The sequence below is a fragment of the Corvus moneduloides genome, chromosome 8, assembly GCF_009650955.1.
Source record: "Corvus moneduloides isolate bCorMon1 chromosome 8, bCorMon1.pri, whole genome shotgun sequence".
Lineage (NCBI taxonomy): Eukaryota > Metazoa > Chordata > Aves > Passeriformes > Corvidae > Corvus > Corvus moneduloides.
In genome coordinates this window covers 8,448,472-8,472,815 of record NC_045483.1, presented here as the reverse complement: position 1 = coordinate 8,472,815, position 24,344 = coordinate 8,448,472, and the positions used below count along the sequence as shown (strand labels likewise).

The following is a 24,344-nucleotide window of genomic DNA, read 5'->3' as shown; positions in this document are numbered from 1 at the left end:
AAGTGAATCACTATATATTGTCAGGAAGTATGAATGGAGCAACAGTGTGCTTGATCCAAGTTTGCTGAATTCACTGTTTCTTTCCATTGACTTCAGCGGACTTGGATTGCTAGAACTGTGCAAATGTTGGATCTTCATAAAAATATCACCTCAGAAGCAGCTAGTTTTGTGAAGTTAATACTGATTTACTTATTTAAAGAAATTCAGATCATCTGAAAATGTCTTGGAAAAAAGAAGTCTAGAGGTTTCACTGTCCTTGAAATTGGATCTCTGTCTATTCTGGGCACCATATTTCATGTTGTTTAGTACAAAGCCAAATGATAAATGGTAAGTGCTTCCAGAAAGAGTGTCATCATCTTTATATTAATTTCTATCTATTAACAGCACCATGAATGCCAGCATTTCCACAAGGCTTGACTTACCTCGCTGTACAACTCAGCATTGGCTTTTGCTTTCACTAACTGAGGTACATCCTGAGGTAGAGTGTAATTTGTTTTTGTCTTCTCATACTGGGCTCGGTAGTTCAACTGCATATATTGAAAAAGTCAGCAAGACACTCAGTTATTTTTAACTTAATTAAAGTATAACCACTAGACTGATTGCTTGCTGTTAAATTTCAGGTTATTGGTGCCATACATTATAGATCCACTCATAGATATGGCTGATGTAAATATGAAGGCAATAAGGCAATTATAACTTTTACTTAGGTACTAGGAAAGAGAAATTTATTCTACTCATAGAAAAGCTACTGATTGAGTACAAAAGATATTTCCTTAAATACACAGAAGATAAATTCCTAACAAAGCACACTGATACAAATCTTAAAAGTGGAGTTAAATATTAGCTCTACTGGCATGCTTGCCACATTTTTGAAAGTGATTTCATTTAATATATATTCTTGTTTTGACTATAAATCTGCTAAAGAACCACCAAGAATAAAAACACTTAAGGCTACCAATGCTATGAAATGAAATAATCTCATAATTCCAATAAACAACAGTGCCTAATGTTGGCAGAACTTACATCGCTGAGCTGCTGCGCATTTATTTTGGCTTGAGCAATTTGTGGAGTGCTGGCAACAGAGCTGTACTTCAGCTTGTCTATGCTTTGCCTGTAGTTTACCTAATTTAAGATAAAATTAAAAAACAACAACCAAAAAAAATTTAGTAAAGGAAGAAATGGTCAGACCAGAAAAGGAGAGATTGAATAGACAAAGTTTGTTAGCTAATACTCTGGATAAAGCATTGCTTAAACCATAATAAATTGAGCTGAGGAAAAATGCCAGGATCTCTTGGATGAAATCTGAGTTAATGCTCTCAAAACTTCCTTGTCTGAGGTCACAGTTTTCATCCCACTCTGAAAATGGCTTAATTTATAACCCCTTCCTGTCAAACACACAAATTCTTAAAAAGATGCAGTATCAGCTGCAACACATTGCTATAAAATCCCCCAAATAGTTGGTATAAAATTGGTATTCTTAACCATCACCTCGTCCTTTCTTATCTTTATCAGACAAGGAACTTGGTAACTGTCTATGAAGAGGTCTGTCCAGTGTAACACTGCATAAAGCAAATGAACTCTCTTATGCTTTGTCTTTACTGAGTTTTAATGTAATAATTAACCACAGAATTTCCCTGCGTGGTCACAGTTTTGTGTGGATGATGAAAAAAGAAAAATATGTACTTACAGTACAAAAAAAAGTAATTTTAATGTCAGCCATCAAGAGGACTGGAGCCCACTAAATTACTAACACATTAATATGGTAGTAACAACAAAAAGTTATAAAATAAATATGTTAAAGCCACAGACTATGCATGATAAAAAAAATCATAGTGAAGCTTCCTTTCAAACCTGTTGCTGCAAAAGAACTCATTGCTATGCTACAGAAAAAAATTATGATTTTGTAGGCCCTCATTAATATTCACCATTAATAATCATCATTTTGCAAACATTGCAAATCACATTGCTTAAAACTATTTTCTTAAGAACCTCCTTGCCAGTAAAGTGGAGCATATTTCTAGAGACTTTGAGTTACTGAAACAATTTCAGTGCAAACCTTCTTATCTCAGGTATCCTCGCATAAACTTGCTCATTCTGCCAGAATGACAAAAGCTAGGAAAAAAGGCCTGAATTATCTCAAAGGTCCAAAGTGATCAAGGTATTTAAAACAGTGTATTTGCTTCCTCAGAGACAGAGAGAATTCCATGGAAAGAGATCCTTTCTTTTTAACTGAAATTGTGTATTTATTGCTACTTGTGATTGCTTAGTGTATGAGAGAGTTGTACTCCTAAAAGAGTTCAGAGTAAGCTTGTTGTTTGGGAGCAGACAAGTCCTGGGACTAATTCAAAATCCCAGATCAGGACTGGTGCATCTGAGTCTCTGTGGCCAGTGGAATTGTGTGTTTCAAACCCTATGAATTGTAGAGTCACTGGAATTGCTGAAATGTTTTTTACATTACTCTTTAAAAACACAGCTCTCTCACACTGTAAGCAATCAAACACTGAATTTTACTGGTTTCAGCTTTTACAAAGGCAAAGTTGACATTACTGCTGTAGAGGCAATAGTTCATCTTAGAGTTGAAGTATATCCAATACTTCCTCAAAAACATCAGGGTTCTCAATTCTAGCTCTTCATGCTACCATCTTTTTTTTGGAAAAGGTGTTTAGCCCCAGATAAATCTCACATAATGTTAATGACCTCTCTAAGGCATGTTGCTCCTGGTTTACTGCAACTCCAATGTAAAGGCAGGGTATATACACCTTAGGTAGTCAGAAATGCCCTGCAGAGCTGCTGCTCTCTCCCTGTCGATTTTATAAGCCATGCCTGGTGACTGTGCTCCTAACTAAGGCACAGCTTAAGCTGCCAGTGGTACATGAGATCAGTTTTTAATGTTTGTGGGAGGTGAAAGTATAGTCAGCTGTACAGTCTGTCATCCTTCATTTACCCGAAGGACACATACCCACAGCAGTACACAAACCTCCTGACATTGCTCCATCAGTAACTCAAGCCCAGGCACAGAGGGCAGCCCTTTGGCATGGACCGCAGGCTGGAGGAAGGTTATGTGACCAATCAGTTCCCCTTCAAAGGGCAGCACCGATCCTCAGGGATTTCACCAAGGATGAGAGGGATGTTTTAGTCTCCCTGTCCTTTCAGTGCCTTCAGTGCTTGATGCTGCTGTTGAAGCTGCCCCAGGATGGTGAGACTTTTACAGCGCAGAGCTGGGATAGGGCAGAAGTCACTGATTTCACATCACTCTACAATCTATGCTGAACTGAAGCCAACAGGACATGGCACCTCTTTCTACTGCTCTGACCTCTTGACACTGCACTTTTTTGCTTTAACTTTTTTGGCACTGGCTGTTTGCTCCTATAATTAAACATCATTTGACACATGCAATCTATCACAATCTCTCCTACAGTGAGATGATGGGCTATGCAAATCATAGGGGGAAAAAAAAACCAACATAAAATTATTTACATCTTTCAAAGGGACCAGCTTTCTTGTTGTCTGGTATGAAGGAGTGAGAGTAGCTGGGTAATTGTAGTCAACACCATCGTGCTTGTAATCAGACTTATAGGCTATCTGAAACACAAGGAGAACAAAAAAAAATCATTCCTTTTTTTTTCACCTGTCATTTGTTTGAATAATTATCAGTCAAGAGGAAAGGAGAAACAATAATATTAATATTAAATGCAAGAAACAAAGTAAGTTCAATGTCATGAGTGACAAAGAAAATGAAATTATTTGCATAGTTTAGCCACTAATTGATTCTTTTTCAGCTTCTCAATTAATCCAATGCCAACAGTGGGAGCATTAACTTAACTTCCACCTATGACACATCTCTTTTATCTTTCTGCTTAGTTCTCAAGCTTCTTACAGATTTGTAAATAATGTACTTGAAGGAATGGTATGTAATGAAATAGCTTCTTGACTAACCCAGTAAATTAAATTGGAATGCAGAAATCTTCATTAAAGACTGTTTTTTCCAGCAAAGGTCTGACCCTGGGGGTGGTGGCAAACAACCTTCAGCATCCTACTGATGTCAAAGAAAACTGAAGGATCTCAGTATGTTGCCAGATCACTGAAATTTCTTATTTTAACTTCTTCCACACAGTAAGCTATAAAAGAGTACAAAAGGGTTTCCAGAATTTCCCTTCTTCTCAACATACCTATCTGTCAGATCCTCAGTACAGTATGATCTAAAGTTTTCTATCAACTTAATTCTAGAAAAACTGAAAGACAAGTAGGCAACAACCATAAAAGAGTGATTAAAAGGGACTCACATTGCTTGCCAAACTGCCAACTTTCATGGCATGGAGCATCCTTTTGTCCATGCCCATACCCACATAGTGACCCTTCATTTCATTCTGGTAGGTTTCTTTGTACTTAAGCTGTACAAAAAAAAAAAGATATAAATACTCTGAGAAAATATATTCAACTTTTCTACTGAAGAGTTTCAGCTTTTCAGAGTTTCCATATTTTACAGCAGGGAGATAAATTGTTACAACTGTGGTCTACTAGTGTTACTCCAATACAGGAATTCATTAGTCCAAAACAACCTTGGTACTTTAAAAAATAAAAGCTAAAACCCTCCATGAGTTTCTTGTTCTACAAGATATCATTTACTTGCTCTTTATATCACCTGAATGCCCTACAATGAAGATACATCTGTGTTTTATCAGAAACAAACCCTAGAACAAAGTTCCAGGGAGACAATATTTGTACACTAAGAAATGAACAAAATTGGATTGTTTTGGTGCATCTTTCACCAATCCCAGAGAGAGGGATTTGACAAGAAAAGTTGATCATTCTACCATCTCAACTGTATGGCAAAATATTTACTCCTCTGGGATTTCAGAGAATGGTAAGAGGCAGTATGAAACAAAATTATATTTCATGAGATGCAAGTGGTATAATTATTAACACTGATGATTTTCACACAAGAATTATGTTCCTCTCTGGCATGAATTCTGGTGAGGTATCTTCTGCCTAACTGTCCAGTCAGGAAATGAACATGCACAATGAAATAAGTAATAATTATGGCAGACAGCATTAACAACTAACTGCTACTTCTCTAGATAAGCAGTCCACGGTAAGTAACCTCTCTTCCAAATACCATAATAGTTCTTTTCATAATCCTATATAAAATGAGCCCCAGCTATACATCAGGACACACTAGGATAGGTGTTGTACAGACACAGGCTAAAATCAGTTATAATCACATTTCCAGCACACATTTATCTGACACACACATACACAGTTGACCTGTGATCCCAGCAGCTACCAGGGCAAGCAAGCCACACTCGAGGTACTGAAAACTTACATCACTGGTGAATTTTGAGATCTTGCTCACATTCTTGAATTGTGGAGTATCACAGTAGTTCATGCTGTAGCCTTTGTTGTTTCCAAGATCCTTCTTGTACTCCACCTGACAAAAAATGCACAATGGGAAGCCATGGTAAAACTTTAATCTGCTGTATCAAGTTCATTCACACAGTTTTTATTAGGCAGACCCACTGTTCAGAGATTTTGATATGTGGTTTTCATCAGATGGCATATGATGAAAATTAATATGAAGAGAATTTTCAGATGCTCATTTCTCATTTTACAGGCAAAAGAAACACAATTTCATCCTCTGCAAAGTATATGAGACAGTGACAGGAGGAAAATTATTAACAAAAACAATGATATACAAAGGAATTCTAAGGTCAGTGTGGAACAAATGAACATGCACAAATGTGCCATGTACCAGGTTCCAGCAAGGCCCCAGCAAGAGCTTTTGTACTCTTACAGTCATTCCTGTTTAAGGAACATGTACTCAGCCTGTAACAGCTGCAGTAAAAGACTGAGAGAGGAGAAGAACTCAGCTTGCTTAGTCGAGGAAATCAAAGGCAGAGACAAGAAAATGATAGATTTGTAAACCTCTCAAAAAAGTAACCATGCAGGGAGAAGAACTTTTTAAACTAAAGGGCAACACTAGCACAAAACACAGTGGCAATAAAGTGGACAGGAATAAATATAGGCTAGAAACTGGAATAGGAGGATTATATGATGCTGTGTTGAACCAGCAGGAGCCAGGAATCGTTGGCCCAGGAGGCCCCTTCCAGCCCTACTTCCAGGGGTTTTTCATTATTGAAGGTTTTATACTTTGACATCTCAGGAGTATAAGTTTTTAAACTGCCATGGGGAAGTTCTAGAAACTCACATTTATTAATAGTTTTATAGCTGATATGACACTATAAATAAATTAATAATTCAGAATCTACTGAGAATTCTCTAAAAATCTTCCCTTGCCAAGCAGAAAAAGAATCAATTATTAGTGACTCATAGTCTTTCACATGATGGAAGAAAACAGAAATCTGCATAATCAGAATGGCATAAATTTTGGCTCTGTTCGTTATTTTTTCATTATTAGAATAACCTTTGAGACATTCTAAGGTACAGACCCAATTCATTTTTTTGTGATTTGTGATTATTCCTTAATATCATATTAAAAGCACAGTTCAGGTTTGGGGTGGATTTTTTCCAGATTTCTGTTCTTCATGTGGCCAGAACTAGAATCATTCTCCTGGGGTTAATTTCCCACACTTTCATACAGATGATTGGAAGGGCCAGAACACAGCACCTGAAGATGTGTTCTTGATCTTTTCTCTCCAGTTGCTATGCTACACACAGATGATTTTTGTTATGTACAATGCAGTAAGAACAACATCTTTTTTTCACTTGCAGTCCTTACTCATCAAACAAAAATGTTTGTATGAGCTGCTCCCAAACTTGTTAAGAGATCGATTCAAGTCCTTACCTCGCTGACAAGCTTGTTAACACTTTGGGCTTGTTTAAGGACCAAGTTGTCTTCAGCTGTTAGGGAGTGAAAGTGAGCTGCACCTTTCATCTTGGAAAGATCTTTCTTGTATTTTATCTGAAAAAAAGTAGGGAGAATTATAAAATAGATGTGCACCTTTTCATCACTACTATTTAGACTGGCTTCATGAGTCAGGATAATATCTTCCCTGGGCTTGTTTTGATAGGTAAATGGAACTTGCCAAGTTGAAACACTGTATTTACTTCCTTGAATAACCCAAATATAGCCCCTTAGCCGTTCACAGTCCCTCTCAAGACATTTCACCAGACAGCATTTGTTAATCCATTTTTGACATACAAGGAACAGCACTGGCTGTTGTTCCTAGCTTGAGCAGATTACTAGCAGATTCTTGGCTGGTGACTGCTTGGAGCTTGTGTGCTCTTCTATTACTGAAGTTAATCCTCAGTACTTTAATTTTAGTCAGAGAATTACAGATAGTCATCTATATATCAGTCATCACTGTAAACTTTTCCTTTTGTAGAAACTAGCTTTTTTTAAAAGTTGTATCTTTTTGTACTTTCAGGGTGTTTGAAGGAATTATATTTCTCTACCAAAGCAAGATTGAAATAAGGGGTTTCTAAATTTAATTTAGACATTAGGTTATTGACATAAATTGGGCTTGGATGGGCAAAGAGAGATAATACTCATACTGGCCTTGTGCCAAACTTTGTCCAGCAAAACCCCTGTTGGGAATATGTTTCAATATATCTTGCATCCAAGAACTGCTCGTTTTATATGTGTTCAAAAACCAGTAACATAATGTGCAAAATAAATTATTTTACATGAAGTGAAATGCAAAATGTTTGGGTTTTTTTATTTTCCAAATCTACACACAGTTCCTCAGAATTTAAAACTATAAGGCAGGTTGGTAAGTACTGAAGTGTGCAAATGATACTGCCATGAACTAATCCTCTTCTTTATGTATTATAAATTAATAAGGAAACTACTGACCATTAGCTTTCAAAACCCATGAAACTGTGATCTTTGTCTGGAAAGGTTAAATATTTCATGTTTAAACAGGGGATCACTGAGTTTGTCATCAAAGTGGGATTGATCAGAGAGGATTTGAGGTTTTTTATATTCTCTGTGATAAGCTCAGGTAACAGAACATGACTGATCCTTTCACTCCAGTTTACCGCTCATGTCTAGTTCAGGCTAATACAAGCTGAAAGACTCAACCATCTGTTAGCTCCCCAGAAGACAGACTGAGCTCATCAGCTCAGATAGCCCTGTCGGGGACAAGTGTCCACACTACAAAGGTTGTCACTCACAGGAACCCTTCAGAGCAGCCACAGGGTACTGACCCACAGACTGACCTATTTCTTGTCACTGCCAGAAGTGGCCTCCTCAAATAGGAGTGGGGCTCTTTAATGGATGGGCTGGATGCAGGAATCACACACCACCACGTCTTTGCCAATTCTTTCGTTTACCAAACCCAAAAATCCCAATCCAGAAATAAGCTCACTTTTGTAAAGTGACAGTGTCATACTCTATGTTTCTCTTCCTCCATATGACTGGCTTTGTGCTAGAGGCATGATACATCAAAATATCAAAACCAGTACAGTTCATTCATCCTCCATTTATGCACTACTGGGAATACCACAGTAGTCCACAGGATGATTAAGGCAGTTGAAGGTTTCATTAATAATACAGGTGCAGATTTGCCAGGAGGGTTAACCTAACAGTAGGGATCCCCATTAGTTGCTACATCCATCTCCTCCCTCATGTAAGTTGGAGCTGTGCCCCCTTCTATTAATGGATATTATTAATCCCCTGAGCCATCCAGTTCCCAGCAATGCAGAAAAATGTCACTTTTGTTTACTTCTCAAGTGCAATTTTAGCATTCTCCTCCCAGGCACTGCTCTGACAAACTGCTGTTTTCAATTGTTTATGAATTGTATTGATTCAGGTTTCATACTTACATCACTTGCCAATTCATTTGCTTTCTTGGCATTTTGATAAGCTGGAGTGATCATAGCAGGAAAGCTTCCTTTCCCTCTGCGTTCCTCAAACTCGTCCATATATCCCTGAAGAAAATTCAGAGTGTTTACTCATCACACATGAGCAGATGGGGCCATGGGATATTTTACAAAGCCCCACAGTCCTTGTTAGTAGGAAGGTTCATGACTTCTATGAATTTTTTTTTAAATGAAAAAAAAGACCAAAATATAAGAATAAATTGAGCTGTTAAATTACCTATGCCTGTGAAACTGCCTGTGCTCCAAGAGAAATTTAGATAGCTATTAGCTGTGGTCAAGATAGCACTCAAGTGTGCAATGATATACAGCCTTCAGATCTCACCCCATTTCTTACAGAGATGATATCTGCTTGCCTCTCTCGTTATCAATACACGTTTCCCTGGAATATTATAAAAATAGCTTATGGTTTGGGTAGCCAGGAGACTTGCTTAAGGCTAAGCAAGTTTAACATAGGATCAGCCTTCCACTGTGGTGTTACAGAAGCTGCTTGATCTTTCCCATGGTCATTTTTCACACCATAATTGACCAGAAATAATACTTCTCTTGTGCAGTGATGTATTTTGAAGACGGATTAATAAATGAAGCAGAAATACCTAGATATCAAAATGGCAAACTCCCTAGTGAACAAAATCACAAAATTCCATTTTCCTGATTAAAAAAAGCCCAATTGTTGTGGAAGTAACACCCTTAAGTCTATCTATAGATAAGTTTATGTGTAAATATTTGACAATCTGAAAGCCATTTTGATAGTTTAACAGCAAAACACTGGAGCTTTTTCTTTAAATGGTAATGCACAATAATCATCCAAAGACATCTATGGCGAGATCTGGAGAGAATATGGTGTACAAACAAGGATAAAAACAAGTGAGACATAGTGTAATGTGTCTTCTCTGCAGTACTTTGTAAATCCTCCCTAGTAAAGAGGCAGTTTGAGTGAAAATAGAAGGTGCCATGAATAGAATGCATGTCAAGAATGCCATGGATAGCACAGATAGGAAGGACTACAAATATCTGGGATATCTCTTTTGTGTGTTCTCAAGGCAAAACCATCCATTGCAGGTCTTCTTGTGTACCACCAGTGTCACATGGTAAATAGGTCACACTGTAAGTTTGTGAACAATATGATGCCATAGTTACAATGGCATTAAACAGGCATAGGAAAGAAAAAATACGTTTGATTAATCAGCTGAGTTAGTTTCTTAAAATACCATTAATGAGTCTGAATTCTCCAGACCAACCTGTTCTTTTGCTTCTAACTTTCTTAAATGCATTTTAATATAATTTCTAATGTTGTGCGTATATTAAAAGTTTCAGAAAACTATTTTAGCCTCTCTTGAGGTTTTTAACCATGAACAAAACAGGTGTTCAGCACAGGAATTTTACAGTAAGATTTCTTAAATTGTCTCATATTTTATATATAAATATGCGTATATATATGTATATCTATATATGTATATATGTATACCTATATATATATGATGCACGCTCAACTCACTGTTGATGATCTCAACAGTCAGAAATTTAATCCCTTTACCCATGTTAAGTCACAATTTACTCAGAAAGATCCATTAATTTCAGCAACTCTGTGTTATTTGACTAATAATATCAGTATCCAATCTATAAAGATTAAAACTCAAATTGAATTTGAAGTCTGTGACTGACGTTTCAAACATACTTTCAAAGAAAAAAAACTTAAATTAATTCTAAAACAGAAGCATTCTAATGCTTGGAAATGTAATTAGTGCTTTTTCAAATTCATTTTATTTGTTTATTCCTATTAAAACTTGTAGCAGTTAAAAAGACAGAAACTAATTGAAGGCTTCATTGCTACAATTCTAAACTTATATTCTTCAAGGATGGTTTGCTTTTCCACAGAATACTAGATGTAGATTTGGACAGACGAAGTGAAGAAACGTAAAATACCAAAGGTTTTAGGAAACTGCAGTCCCTGTTCCTCCATTTCTCCAAAGTATATGGACCTACTGAGGAGCAGGACAAAAGCCCCCAAGATTAACCATATCGTTTTCTTTATACAAGAACACTATTCAATTCCTTTCAAATTCCCTTCAGCTGCATTCAGTTCTATTTAGCTGTGCTATTTCCCTAACTTAATTGGAATAGAACTTTGGGTGCATTTTGGGAGACCACAAAACCAATTGTATTCCCTTGAAAACGAAACATAAGCAAAACGAATGCCACCGACCAAAACAGAACTAAAGCCTATTTGGTTGCACAAATACAGAACTACAGCTTGTCAGGCTTATAATACCCCTTTTGTAGGAGAGCTGAAATCTAAGAGATTGTGTACCTAAGAGATTCAGTGCTGTTCTCACATATTTAGAGCTGCAAAGCTCCTAAGATTTGTAAAAATACCAGCAGAGAAAGGACACCTAACTATCTGCCAACTTTCTACCATTTCACAACCCTTTCGCTTTTTTCCTTATTCATGGAATGGGAACATTTTCTCAAGAGAACACATTCCAGTGTGATACCTTACAACACCATAACAGAAATGTAGAATGCATACATGCACCCAGACAGAATTTGCCAAGGTCAGTGTTTACCTTTAGGAATGGCCCTACCGTAAGGGTCATGCAGTGACAGTGCAGACACCTTGTTGTCACACCTTTAAGCGCCAATGCCAGACACGTTACACATTAGGAGCACTGTGCTGTTTGCACGCCATCCTTTCCCTTGAGACCTTGTTTTCTCACACAGGAAAACAAAGTGAAAATAGGTGTCACCAGTTTCTAAAGCCTTGAGCAATCAGCTGTAGTAATGATCAACATCAGCAGGGCTATCACTTGGATGTTGCATACCTGTCCATATTGATCTACATTCTCTCTTGCAAAAGCAACATCTGTTCCAGCTGTATGGATGGCTTTTCCCTTGATCTCTTTTTCGTATCTTTGATGATACTTTACCTAACAGGAAAAAAGGAAACAAATAATCCGGGTGAGTTTAGTCTGGTACACAGATGCTGCACAATAAATAACAACCAATGACATGCACATGTTGTCAATAAAGGATTGTCGAAATTCCCATTGCCACCAACCTGCACAAGTCAAATATGCCACTTGAAGATGTAAAAACAGAACCAGTGGTGTACTTTTTAATAATGCACCAGGAACACGGCACTTGCCATTTTAACCCAAACCATTACGTCAGTGTGTTCAGCACCACCTGCTTGACAGTGGCTAATCCCTGATGCTCCAGCAGTTTAAAAAAATAAAACTGATTGTAATTCAAATTCGTGGTTACCACAGAGCACTTTTTTACCACAGGGTCACCTGAACCCCATCAATAAATGGGTTTGTTTCTGAAAGACGCTGATCTCCCCAGTGATAAAGGGAATTTTAGGCAATCAGCCTTCAAGTTTAGACCAAGATTTGCACTACATTTGCTAAAGTCAAAACAATGCCTGTAACCTGATGCTGCCCTTTAATCACCATGTGTGTTTGCTGACAAAAGTGAAGGGTTTTCCACAGATCAAAGGCAAACAAAAACATGTAATTGTTTTAGAGTCAACTGCTTTTGCCTTCAAAATTACAGATCTCTTATTTTCCTTAATGACTCTTAATAGTGTCTTAAATTGACTTCCATTGAGTTTATGTTCTTCCATATGTTCTCTTCTCCAACAAAAAGAGCTTTTCTTTCAGTTTCCAATAACAAAGGACAATTAATTGTATATTTTGAAGCAATACTAATGTCCTTTTGTGGTGCTTATTAAAGAGTACAGGGGTGTTGTTATTTTGTTATGTTTGGAAAGGAAAAGAAAGGCAATAAAGGTCAGTATGTCATGCTCACGGAATTTCTGCCAGTAAATGCTTTCATTCAAAATTTGTGTGACAATTTAATATTTTCATTACCAAAATAGACCTTGCTTTGAACACTTACATCACTGGCTAATTCATTGGCTCTCTTGGCTATTTGATAAGCTGGAGTGATCATAGCAGGAAAGCTTCCTTTTCCCTTCCGTTCTTCAAAGTCTTCTGTGTATTTCAACTGTAAAATTTCAAGACAGTTTGGGAGCAATGAGATCAAATGTATCTTGATTGCACACATAATCAATCCCTAAAGTAGCAAAGTCAGGTGTTCAATGGCTGTCATGTGCCAAAAGGAAGATGAACCATGAAGTCTGAATCTTTGCAATTTGGTCTTTAGCTACGCTATCACACATCTTCTGCAAGGCCCCTTTGTCTCCTTCAGGGTATAGGATGAAAACAGTTGTTTAAAGAAAATACTGAAGGTGTCTGCAAGATGCCTGCTCTATTTATGAGGGTCAGGCAGCTTCTTTCCTGATTTTGCATGGCACCCACTTGCTGGGTACGGAACAGAATGGTTCTCTACCTTCAGTTCTGACAGCCTAAAATGGCCTCAAACTGAACATGGGCTCAGTAACTGAAGTATTAAACACTTAATGACTAAATGAGTCTGCCTTTAAAACTTTAATTTTTCACTTTTCTTTGTGTTCATATTTTAAAGTGATTTATAAATACCCTAAGAACCACTTGCAGAGCCAAAAACAGGTCAATCTGTTTTGTTTCACTTACATCACTGGCAAGCTGTGCTCCAGCCTTTGCATGAAGTATATCCGGAGTGTCTACAACAGAGGTGAACTTTGAAACTCTCTCTTCATGTCCACGCTTATATTCTACCTGAAGAGGAAAAATATACATATCCATATTACAAACAATAAGCAGCAGAAATATATTTCCTGTCAGAAGGCTCCAAGAGAAAATGAGCAACAGCATTTGTGACATTTTCCACTGTACAGTCAAGCTATCCATACATTTAAGGCCCAACTTCCTTAAAGTGAATACCAGAAGCAGACAGAAATGGACCCAGATAATCAAATTTTCAAAAGATACTTGATTTATGTGAGCCATACATTTGATTAAAATACCATGAGAATAGTCATTACTGTCCCAATATCATACTGCAATGACAACGCATATAGTATTTGCAGAAAACAATGCAATACTTTAAAATAATTTTTATGGGATTTATTTTTACCTATCTTTTTCATGTGAGTTGTTCTTTTTATAAATAAGCAATTTTCTGTGCATAAATTTAAAGCAGCTTGTATATTAATTTATTTCAATTAATTTGATTTCAAATAAGAAAGTGAAAAATATCAAATGTAAATAATTAGATGAATAAAGCCATAATGTTAAAGCAAAGGTAATGAATTAAATTAACATTTCAGTGTGAGTCACAATCTTTTTCAGGTTGTGATAAATTACAGCAAAAGTTGCTACATTTCACAGGAAATATCCCATATGATTGTCTTCCCAGGCCAATAGTTTACTAATCCTGTTTTCTGAATCCTGTTAAAATTTTCTCACTTTATAACAGTACAACAAATAGTCACCATAGTAAATATCAAGTGAGTGGCCTGAACCCAGGATTATCCAAATTCCGAAGTCTAAAATATAATTAAAAACCCCTGTGACTTACATTGCTGCTTAGTTGGGTGGCTCTCTTGGCAACCTGATAACCTGGAGTGATCATAGCAGGGAAGCTGCCTTTGCCTCTTCGTGGCTCATATTCTTCTGTATATTGAAACTAGAAAATGAATATGTGTGTTACAGAAGAGCCCACTGTAGTTTAATGTGATTCCTCTTTTCATGCCTGCTTCCTAAAGGTATGTATCGCTTTATTTAAAAGAAAACAGAATAAAGAACTTAAAAGTTGATTAGGTAAAACAATTTCCTCCGTATAACAGAAAACATTTCTCATTCGTATCAATTACCCACTGTTAATTGCCTGTGTTGATTGGGTCACTAACCCATTGTATGGACACAGACAGTTGATCATATTTCAGAAGTGATTTTGACCAGTCATGGAAATAAAGTCAATGAAAAGTCTGGTCTATGGAAAATATGACACATTTACCATCATGGGTTCTGCTCTCCTGAGAGAGAGAGCACTGCCTGCTAGATCAGATCACCTCAGTTTGGTCAACAGTTGAAGGGCTTCTCAGTTACATAAATATATAAATGTATGATGGCAATAGACCCGTTACATGACTTTAATCACTTACATGACTAAGTGTTGTTTTGACAGAAATAAACGCATCAGTCTCACCTTTGGCAACATCTTAACAAAGATCAGAGTGCAGACAAACCCTCCAGATATTCTTCCTGAAAAGCCTGGAGGTGACATCTTGCCAAAGGTCGACTTTGATGCATTTGTCCATCTTCAGAATATGATAGACCATGAAAATAAAGTCAAACATCAGTCCACTTACATCACTCAGAGCCTTCTGTGCCTGTGTTATCTTGACCATTTCAGGATCTGGGATTGTTCCTGGGTACCATGATTTTCCTTCCTCATAGGCAGCATAATAAGCATTCTACAAAACAAAAACTAAATAACTAGCTGCCTTCACCCTTGTTTTAACACTCGAACAGCTGATCTGACAGAAAAAAAGGAAACAGAACAGTGTTGTGGAAGTGAAATTCACTCTCTGCAGCACAAGGCCTACATTCCACATCCCTTCAGAATGCCAAGGCAGAACTTGTATAACAAGAACTGACATCAAGATGACAGGATCTAGGATCCTGGAGTGCGACTCAAATAACACCCCCTGGGAATCAGATCGCCTGCTGTGAAGCTCCAGTGCCAGTAGAGAGAAGACACAGAGTATGGCTGTACATGCAGCAGCCCCAACAGCTGACTGTAGACACACTCGTCCTCCCTCACATTCTGATTCTTCTAGCCTAAGCTATAATTGAGCTATTTTGCCCTGAAAAGTTTAGTCAAAGGAGAAGCAAAGGCTTTTTTTAGCATTGAAGTGCTGTGATTAAACCCCTAACATTCAGGACTGCCAGGGCCAATCCTTGGTCTCCTGCAGGCTACTGGCTTGGAAACTCAAGGGATATTTCTTACCTGGGTAGCCAGCTGTTGGGCTTTATAGACACTTTCAATTTCTCTGGACCTTTCATCCCACTGAAAGACCGATTTGAATTGTTCACTTGCTTCTCGATATTTTATCTAAAAAGAAAAAAAACAATAACTCGTTCTAATAGTTTGTTAATACATGCTAACACACCCCACATTTGGAGAAGAATAAGAAGAGAGACAAACAAGGCGATGATTGCATTTAGCCCTAAGCCCAAAACTCTGCTTTCTAGTCCACACCCAGCTTCTACCTAAGATTTCTGCCAGTATAGAGCTGCACATCTATAAAGGAGCAGCATACAACACCTGAAACCTGGCATGACATTCTGAAAGAATAATTTGATCTTTAGATAATACTTTTGGGGGAAATAATCGATGAGAATTGAAATCCCTGAGAAATTTCAAGCAGGACATGTCAATGCAGCATTTGACAAAAAAAACCTATTACCAAGTGAACGATATTTTACTCTCCTATTTCCCTGCACACTGTCCACAATGTATCATATCCTCACTGTGAATATGTAAATGACTACTATATTTAGCCCTGGGTCATTATTTTCCTACTGCTACTTTTATCATGATAGCATGTAGAAATCCAACTGAAATCATAGCTCTGTTATACAACTCACTCTTCAGATGTAAAAACCCAGAGCAGAAAGTTTAAACTGACTGGACAGAAATGTTGCTGAGCACGTGTACCATTATTCCCATTTATAAATTAAGCACAGAGGTGCTGAGAGCTGAATGATTTGCCTGATAACACAGGAATTCTGTAGAGAGAGACCTAAATTTTATCTCTGCATTCCAGTTGACGTCTCAGCACAAGACCTATGTGAGAACATCATGTTGGGATTGAAGAAACATTCTATTTTCTGCATCAGAAATAACCTATGTGAAAATGCCAACAAACTTCCATAGTAGCAAGTGAAATCTTTTCCCAAGTTATCATCATTTCATACATTTACTAGCAAAAACCCTTCCTGCTCTCAAAATTTTTACAGAAGTTATCTCCCTTTAAGCAGGCACTGCAGAATCAGCTTCCTTACTACCCCTAGCAATTTTCTCTCTGGAACAGAACCTTATTATGTGATTGAAAAGGACAGAAGGTGTTTTAGGTGTATAAAACAAGGGAAAGTGATCTTTGAGCTATAATTTGTCTGGCTTGTGTACTCACATGTACTGGAAGTATCAGTCTCATATCACTGCCTAAAACCAGAAATAGAACCTGCAGTAATCCCAAACTCATTCCTGAGCAGATCCGTCACACACAGTTTTAAGTGTGATAGTCACTGCTTAAACAGTTACAGCCCATGATACTGCAAAAACTGAGGCATAAGAATGCTGTACAAAATTATAATTGATACAGTGTCAGATGAAGGCTATTCATGTGCATCAAGTTTGTACAGCTAATATAGGACATCAGAATGAATTTAGAAAGCTATATTCTAAGAAATACAACTTTCTTTGTTTATTTTAGTGATGGCTAATCACATCAAAACATTGCTTTTCCTATGAAATATATTCACATGGGTAAAGCTATCTTAGAATATAGAAAGATGTGACATTCAAGAAAACAGCATTAGGCAGGGAGATGCGATAGCCGTCGATTACTGGGCGTTCCTGTATTTTTTATTCCGCCAGACTCTTAGAACTGCAGGCTTGAAAATGAGGTGCCTGGAGGGAAACAATGCGGGATATCCAGGGATGGCGCTGGGAACGACGGCGGGCCCTGAGCGCCCCTGGCGGCCGGCCGGGGCACGGCAGCGCCTGCAGGGTGGATGTGCCTCCATCCCCAAAAAACACCCCCAGCAAAACCCTGCTAAGCTCCCCAGACCTGGTGTTTTCCCATCTCGGGGTTGGCGGAAATGCTCGACAAAGTATTTACGGGAACTTTTGCCTGTGTCCCACCTAATACAATTTATCTGTTGTTTCATATCAGTTTCCGATGAGATCACAAAGCAAGTCAGTTCTTGCTTCCAAAGGTTGTGCAAACCCCCTTAGTCACTAAGTTTACACAGCTCTGGGCAGTTTAGGTGACCTGTGCTTCCCTATAGCTTATCAGATATACAGGTGAGGAGCTCCAATCAACTTTTCCTTCTGAGAGCAGAGGCAAATTCAGATTTAAGCTTTCTTTCACGTGAGTAATCGCATTGAAAAAAGTTATGATTCAAACCCAGCTGAGATCTTACTGATCTAAAAGAACACAGGAGGGTAAGTAAAAAGCCCATATTTATACTTACAAAGCAAGAGACATAAATATGTTATCAAAATCCAGAACAAACACATTTGACCCTCAAGCTTCTTACCTCACTTACCACTTCCGACAGTTTTTTTGCATTCATATTTATTGGTGTGTCAAATACACTTGTGAATGCATTGTTTTTTGGATTGTGCCTAAAAAAGGGAAAGCATAAAGGATATTAGGAATATACCAGACGCCCCACCAGAAAGGTTCTCTTTGAGCACTCAAATACACAATACCAGCCTCCACCCCTCTATCCATAACTTTCCCCCCACTCACACAAAGATCTTAGATTACATTCAAGTTATTATTGTATGGAGTAGGTGCCTAGAGCAAAATTAATTTTAATGATCATCATATCAATGCTGTGTTTCTAATAACAAAAGAGAATAATAGAATAAAAAACAACTGTCATCTCTCCTTTTTCTGCTGACAAATTTGACAGGAATTGATCATTAGAAAATAAAAACTTCCTAGAACAAACCAACTCCAAAATCTGCATTTTATATATTTTCCTTATGATTAGCTCAACCTTTTTAACTCTTAACCACTGATTTGGAAAGCACTGAATTTTGTGGTTGGTTTTAATTTCTTCCTACAATACTGAAATGGACCTTAATTTGTTATCTTTTAACACACTGGCCAAATGAGGAAGCTTTATGCATGCTAAAAAGAGATTCCCATCATTTGTGGTTCATGTAAATCCAAAGATATGCATGAAGGCACTGACAATACCTAATTTCACATCACACGTTGGACAGGCTGAGTCCAAACTGTGATCTTCTGTTATATTAAAATGACTAGGTCAATTAAACCTTTGCTTTAGAAAAGAAAGGAAGGAAGAAAAGGAAATACACTTACGCTTGGCAGTAAGGCTTTTTCTCATGGCTAACAAAGTTGTTTACTGTTAACATCATCTTGCATACTTCACAGTGAAAACAGGCTTTATGCCATGTCTGGAAATGCCACAAAAGAGAAACCAAACAGATATGATTTGTATTTCATTATTAATCTGCTAAATTTAAAATCTCAGTATTGATCCTTACCATTCATTTAATGAATTTGGCGATTTTTTTCTTCAAATAGATACGTGTTATTAATTCTTTTCAGTTCTGAACCCAGTTATGAGTAAAAAACTTTTGGAACCGAGAGATTTGCACAGTGTTAGAAGTGCCAATCTGTACATTTATTATAGTCCAAAATGATAAAGAAAGAGAACTGACCTGATCTATACAGTTAATCTTCTCAGCAGGGTAAACCCCATAGCCACATCTAGCACACGGCTGCACATTCATCTTGAAATCCACAGAGTGAAAAATATATAGGTTTATACAAAAGGTTCAATGAGTATGAAAGTGACTTTTTGGCCCGTGCAAAGCACACTCTAGACACTCCAGTCAAGGCCTTTTGCTGTGGTCAATGGCTCCCATTAAAGCTCTGAATTGAAGTCTGTTGCTCCCTTTGCTGACCTTCTGTTTCAAAGTCAGCTGCAGGCTGGCTTTTAAAGCTGCCAGTTAGTAAGAGCGGTTATTTTGGCAACTGTGTCAGTGCAGAAGGGAGGGTAGCAATATCTTTCTCTAAATAGAAGAATGAACTCACAGAAACTAATCATGTCCATGTGAATGTTAGAGCCCGATCATTTCGTATTTCAGTTTTGCTGTCATAAGCCCAGGATGAAGAGAAAAGTACATACAGCAGCAGCAATTTACTATAGTTTCTTCTCACCCTGATAAACAAGTGACCCCATGGAGGACTATTGCTCCTATTGTATTTAGGAGCAGCCTCATAGCAGAAGGAGGTACCACCAGAGATACAGGCCAGAGATGGGTTTGAAGCTTCCTGGCCCTTGGGTGGATGTAGAAGAAGTTCACTGCCATTGTCCCAGACAAGTCATTAATTTTTTCCGTCGGTGCCAGCTCAGTTTCGCCTTGTATATTATGGTCAGCAGAGCAGACCACACTCATCTCTCATATCTTCTTGTTTCATCCACCTGTCACTCCATCTCCAGGTGTAGGAGGATGGACTGTGAAACAGGCAGAGCCTCTTATCTCAAAGAGTCCTAAACATGACGGGTACAAATCCAAACTTCTATCTCCTACAGGAAAAACTTCAGAAAGGAACCATTTACTTTTGAATACAATGAACAAACCAGCTATTTAACAGGGTTAACCAAGAGTAGACTGGAATAGATCAGAATATAAAAATTCCCTCACCAAAAAACGATAAGGAATTATTATGTCTGATATTAGGATTCAAGCAAGATCTTAGGGTTGTGAAGTCTGCTCTGAACAAAAGAAGTTATTAAATTCTACCAGCTACAAATGGTCAGGATTTAAAATTTACATCTCACCTAATCATAATACCTCCAGCTGCAGGGCTCCATAACCCTGGGACACAGCTAAGAGTTATCTCAATTTGAGTAGAAGTTTTTGTAGTCATCCATGCATCTGCCCCACTTCCTGTGCCTGCAGCAGTCCTGGGATATTGCTAAGCACTTTCCCTTTCTATAAATTGCAAACAATTCCATCAAAATAATTTCTGTCTAAGCCTTCTGGGTATGCTAAGAGACTCTCTTATTCATCTCTTTATTGAGATATACAGTTCTGCTTAACTTATTATTGCTACTTTTACTGAATGCTGACAATGTACTGGCACAATGTACTGTCAGCAACTGGTGTGCTGAAAATAGAGCCTCTAATCTGAAGAGCAGCGGCACAAAGTCCTGAAAACACTCGAAGCCTTTCAAAGTAACTAATATCAGTATATAAACAAATGCATTTTCATTTTTTTAAAAATGTCCCCAGAACATAATTTCTTGTATTAAAATAACTGCTGAGCTACCTCATGTTATTCTTTTTTGGGATCAAGAGCGATTTATGTTGACCAAGTTACATCACAATAATATTTATCCCGCTCACACCTGTGAACCAAATTAATTTGGAAAGCTTCCAGTTCCCCTCTCACACAGCCTTGCATCTTGTTCCAGACTGCCATTCTGTTTATGCAAGTGACCTCTGTTAGGGTCACAGTGGCCAGGCTGTCCCCTCCTTATTTAGCACTTGGCACACTACCAGCTGCCACCTCTTTGTGTTCGTCTCCTCCAAGAGTCACCATGTTGTATATTTTCTAGACAGTCCTAGTTGTCTTCATGCTGTCTGAATCCATGCTGGAGCCCTTGTCTCACACTTCAGCAAGAATAAAGGTGCGTGACCTGCTCCTCTCCCTGCTCCTGTCCCTGCTCCTGTCCCTGCATAGCTGAAGACTCTTCTGAAATGAGTTTGGAGAGGTGCTGAAACAGGACACCCCAAACCACACAAAAACATAAAGACTTGGCAGTTACAGAACGACTAATTCATCCAGGAGTCACCTGAACACTGACCATCTGGACAGGACTCCAGCATGGATCTTCATGCAGCCCACATGCACTGTGCACCCAGAGAGCTTACAGAGGGCCCTGAAGGGAATGAGGCCATGAGCTCCTTCCAAAAGGCCTCTGACAGATAAAGCCCTTTATTTTACAGATAAATCCTACTTCATTTCAAGATATACAAAGCCTGTTTTTCTCTTTTCACAGTGACAGATACTACCAGCTTGGCTGGAAGTCAGCAAATGCATATTCCAAGTTCTCCTGCTTCTCCCAAGTTACGGCATGTACAAGAGGAGAAGTGTGGTAAGACAGAATGTCCTCTACAGCTACTGCCATTCCCATCCACACTACTTCCCTCACATCCACTGTGCACCAGTTCTGCTGGAGTCTCTTAAAAATTTCCCTGTTTCTGAGGACCCCAAAACTGTTCTGTTCTTCACCACCCTGGATTAAAGATGAGTTGCTAACAGAAAAGGGAGTTTATTGAAAAATAAACATTGAATGGTCTCATTACAAAGCATGCACTTCATTTTGATCATGCAAGGAATTAAATCACAAAACCAGTGCAAGTTTGTTATCTTGACAAATCTTAGCAAGACGTTTTCTCTTCAGTTAAAAGCTCATTGTGGCTTTTTTCCTCCTTTAGTAAGGCCTCATAAAGCCCTTTTGATATCAATGAAAATCCTAAAAGGCTTTACTTAACAGTAGAACCTTAATTTAGAAGTTTTAGAAGTACTGCGGTTACATGTAAAGTACAAGGAGACAGTGCCTTGAAAGTGCAAATTAGTAGGAAGAAACATTGTTACCTCTCCAGCCTCCTTAAATTCACTGCATTAACTGCTTAGAAAACGTGGAGCACCTCTGCACCCTCAATCTGATTGTAAAAGAAGCACATATTAGTCACACAAAGTAACCTCTAAAGAGACATTCAAGTCAGGGTCACCTCCTCTGTTACTCCTGAATTGCAGCTGTGCCCTTCCAAACACATGAAGAGCAGGAAGCCAGACACCACAAATTATGGCAACCCTATCTTCCCTCTGTTTGCAAAAAAAACCCCAAAGGTGCTGGTTCACTACACAAAGTGGGAGTGTTATCCAGTGTTAAAAGCTGCCTGTAAAATTTCAAGCACTATACCACCCTTGTTTATGTTCACCTTCTGTGAACCCTGTGGTTAATTAGTTACCTGGGCTCAGGGCCTTTCTCCTCATGCAGTCTCTCCATGCTAATCAAACTTAGCATAGTAGCAAATTCAGCTTAGAAAAATATTGAAAGAAAGCTGGAAAAGATTTATCAAAATCTCCCAAGACGTGAATAAGAACCTGTAAAGAACAATCTTCTAAACTTGTATAGTTGCTTTTTACATTTTTGCTGCTTTGGAAACCAACCAACAACTGTTTATAGTTCATGATTAAAGGGTTTATGCTTACACTTTCCCCTTGTTGGCAGTGTTAGCAAAACCTAAGAGTGTAGGGATTTTGCAAATGTTTCTAACAGAGCAAGATAAAGTAAGAGAGAAATCGAAAAGAGAACCAAGAGGCCAAGAAGATTATAGAGCAGAGAAAGGACTGGTGAGGATGTGCTACAACTTAAGCTAAAAGCTTGAAGAAAAACGTGAACAGCATGCACAGCATAGCCCACATGACCACCAGTGTCCAAATATGACCATTTGTCATGTATCAAAACATAAAGAAGACCCAAGTTTAAAATTCATAAAATAAGGCATCTCCAACAGATCATCTTTGCCTGACTATGGAGAAATCCCACCAAAACACATGCACCATGATGACTCAGATGCATTATTCTAGAGAATTCCCTAAAGCTGTGGTGTGCCAAATCACACTGCACTGCCCCCATATTCCCCCAGCGTATCAAAACTATCCATCCTTTCTTGCAAAATATATAGAAATCTCATAATGCAATTTAGGAGGGAACACCTTGTGAGTCACTCAAATCCTCCATCCTAAAAGTATTCCCACACTTGCCTCCCAGGTCTCAGCAAAACTCCATCCTTGTTTTCATAGATGTTGTGCAGAACACAGGACACAGTTATTATTCCAGGCAGGTACTGTTCGCTTGCCTCTGAATAGTTTGTACCTGTCATCCACCTTTCAATTTCCCAAAGGCACGCTCCACCGTCATCCTGCAGCTGCTTACAGTGGTTAAACACTTACTTTCCCCAATGCAAATATCCAGTCAAAGGCTTCATTTTTAATGTTTTTAAGGAGGAGAGGAGTCTCTAGGGCAAAGGAGAGGAATGGTGATGCTATAGGTATCACATTGCTGGCTCTTCCCCCTGCCCAGTAACGCATACAACCGGCTGTGCCATATTCTACATGAGAAAGTTTTTCCTTCCCGACCCTTCCTAGGTGGCAATCACTCCATGACCTGAAGCAAGATACTTCCTTCTACTTCAACTATCCTTCTAATTTTTCCCTTACTCCATACTGAAAAAAAAGCAAGATTTTCTGGAAAAAAAGTCTAGCACCATATACTGCATTAAAATTAACATTTATTTTAAAAAGGCATTGCAGCACACTGAGGAATGAAATTTTCTCTTTGTGAATGCCAGCAACTAACGTGAAAAGAACACAGAAACAGAAGTTTCATCAACTATTGGAGTCAGAAATTCCCCATAACCAATTCTAATAGTAAACTTTTGGAAATCGGCAAGCATTATCAGACCACTTCTTTGATAGAAATACAATGACCCTTAGAACAAAGGTGTTGCTAGGTCTGCTAATTTGGCTGTGCTGGCGAGATGGCAATGGATAAACACTTCCATCAAAATACAGAAGCAAGCAGAGTCTGGATTTCCTGGGTAACACCCATACACATCATCAGAAAACCATATTTTGATGTTCTGAATTTCAGGTGCCACTGCCAGTCACTGCTGGTGATTACAGTCTCCTCTCCTCTCCTCTCCTCTCCTCTCCTCTCCTCTCCTCTCCTCTCCTCTCCTCTCCTCTCCTCTCCTCTCTCTTCTCCTCT

The 24,344-nt window shown here is 38.3% G+C and overlaps 1 protein-coding gene across 1 annotated transcript in view; it reads right to left on the bottom strand.

Moving 5' to 3' along the window:
* Positions 1 to 19,475, bottom strand: part of NRAP (nebulin related anchoring protein) — a 47,811-nt gene extending 28,336 nt beyond the window's left edge. Inside the window, exons 1-16 of the mRNA XM_032116664.1 lie at positions 19,213 to 19,475; positions 18,851 to 18,945; positions 18,054 to 18,141; positions 15,736 to 15,840; positions 15,095 to 15,199; positions 14,302 to 14,409; positions 13,395 to 13,499; positions 12,739 to 12,846; positions 11,661 to 11,765; positions 8,785 to 8,889; positions 6,803 to 6,919; positions 5,324 to 5,428; positions 4,284 to 4,391; positions 3,478 to 3,582; positions 1,024 to 1,122; positions 423 to 527 (exon numbers count right to left, since the gene is read on the bottom strand). Coding sequence (XP_031972555.1) covers positions 423 to 527; positions 1,024 to 1,122; positions 3,478 to 3,582; positions 4,284 to 4,391; positions 5,324 to 5,428; positions 6,803 to 6,919; positions 8,785 to 8,889; positions 11,661 to 11,765; positions 12,739 to 12,846; positions 13,395 to 13,499; positions 14,302 to 14,409; positions 15,095 to 15,199; positions 15,736 to 15,840; positions 18,054 to 18,141; positions 18,851 to 18,945; positions 19,213 to 19,284 — 1,635 coding nt within the window. The 5' untranslated portion in view covers positions 19,285 to 19,475. The remainder of the gene's footprint in view (positions 1 to 422; positions 528 to 1,023; positions 1,123 to 3,477; positions 3,583 to 4,283; positions 4,392 to 5,323; positions 5,429 to 6,802; positions 6,920 to 8,784; positions 8,890 to 11,660; positions 11,766 to 12,738; positions 12,847 to 13,394; positions 13,500 to 14,301; positions 14,410 to 15,094; positions 15,200 to 15,735; positions 15,841 to 18,053; positions 18,142 to 18,850; positions 18,946 to 19,212) is intronic.
* Positions 19,476 to 24,344: the final 4,869 nt, after the last annotated feature.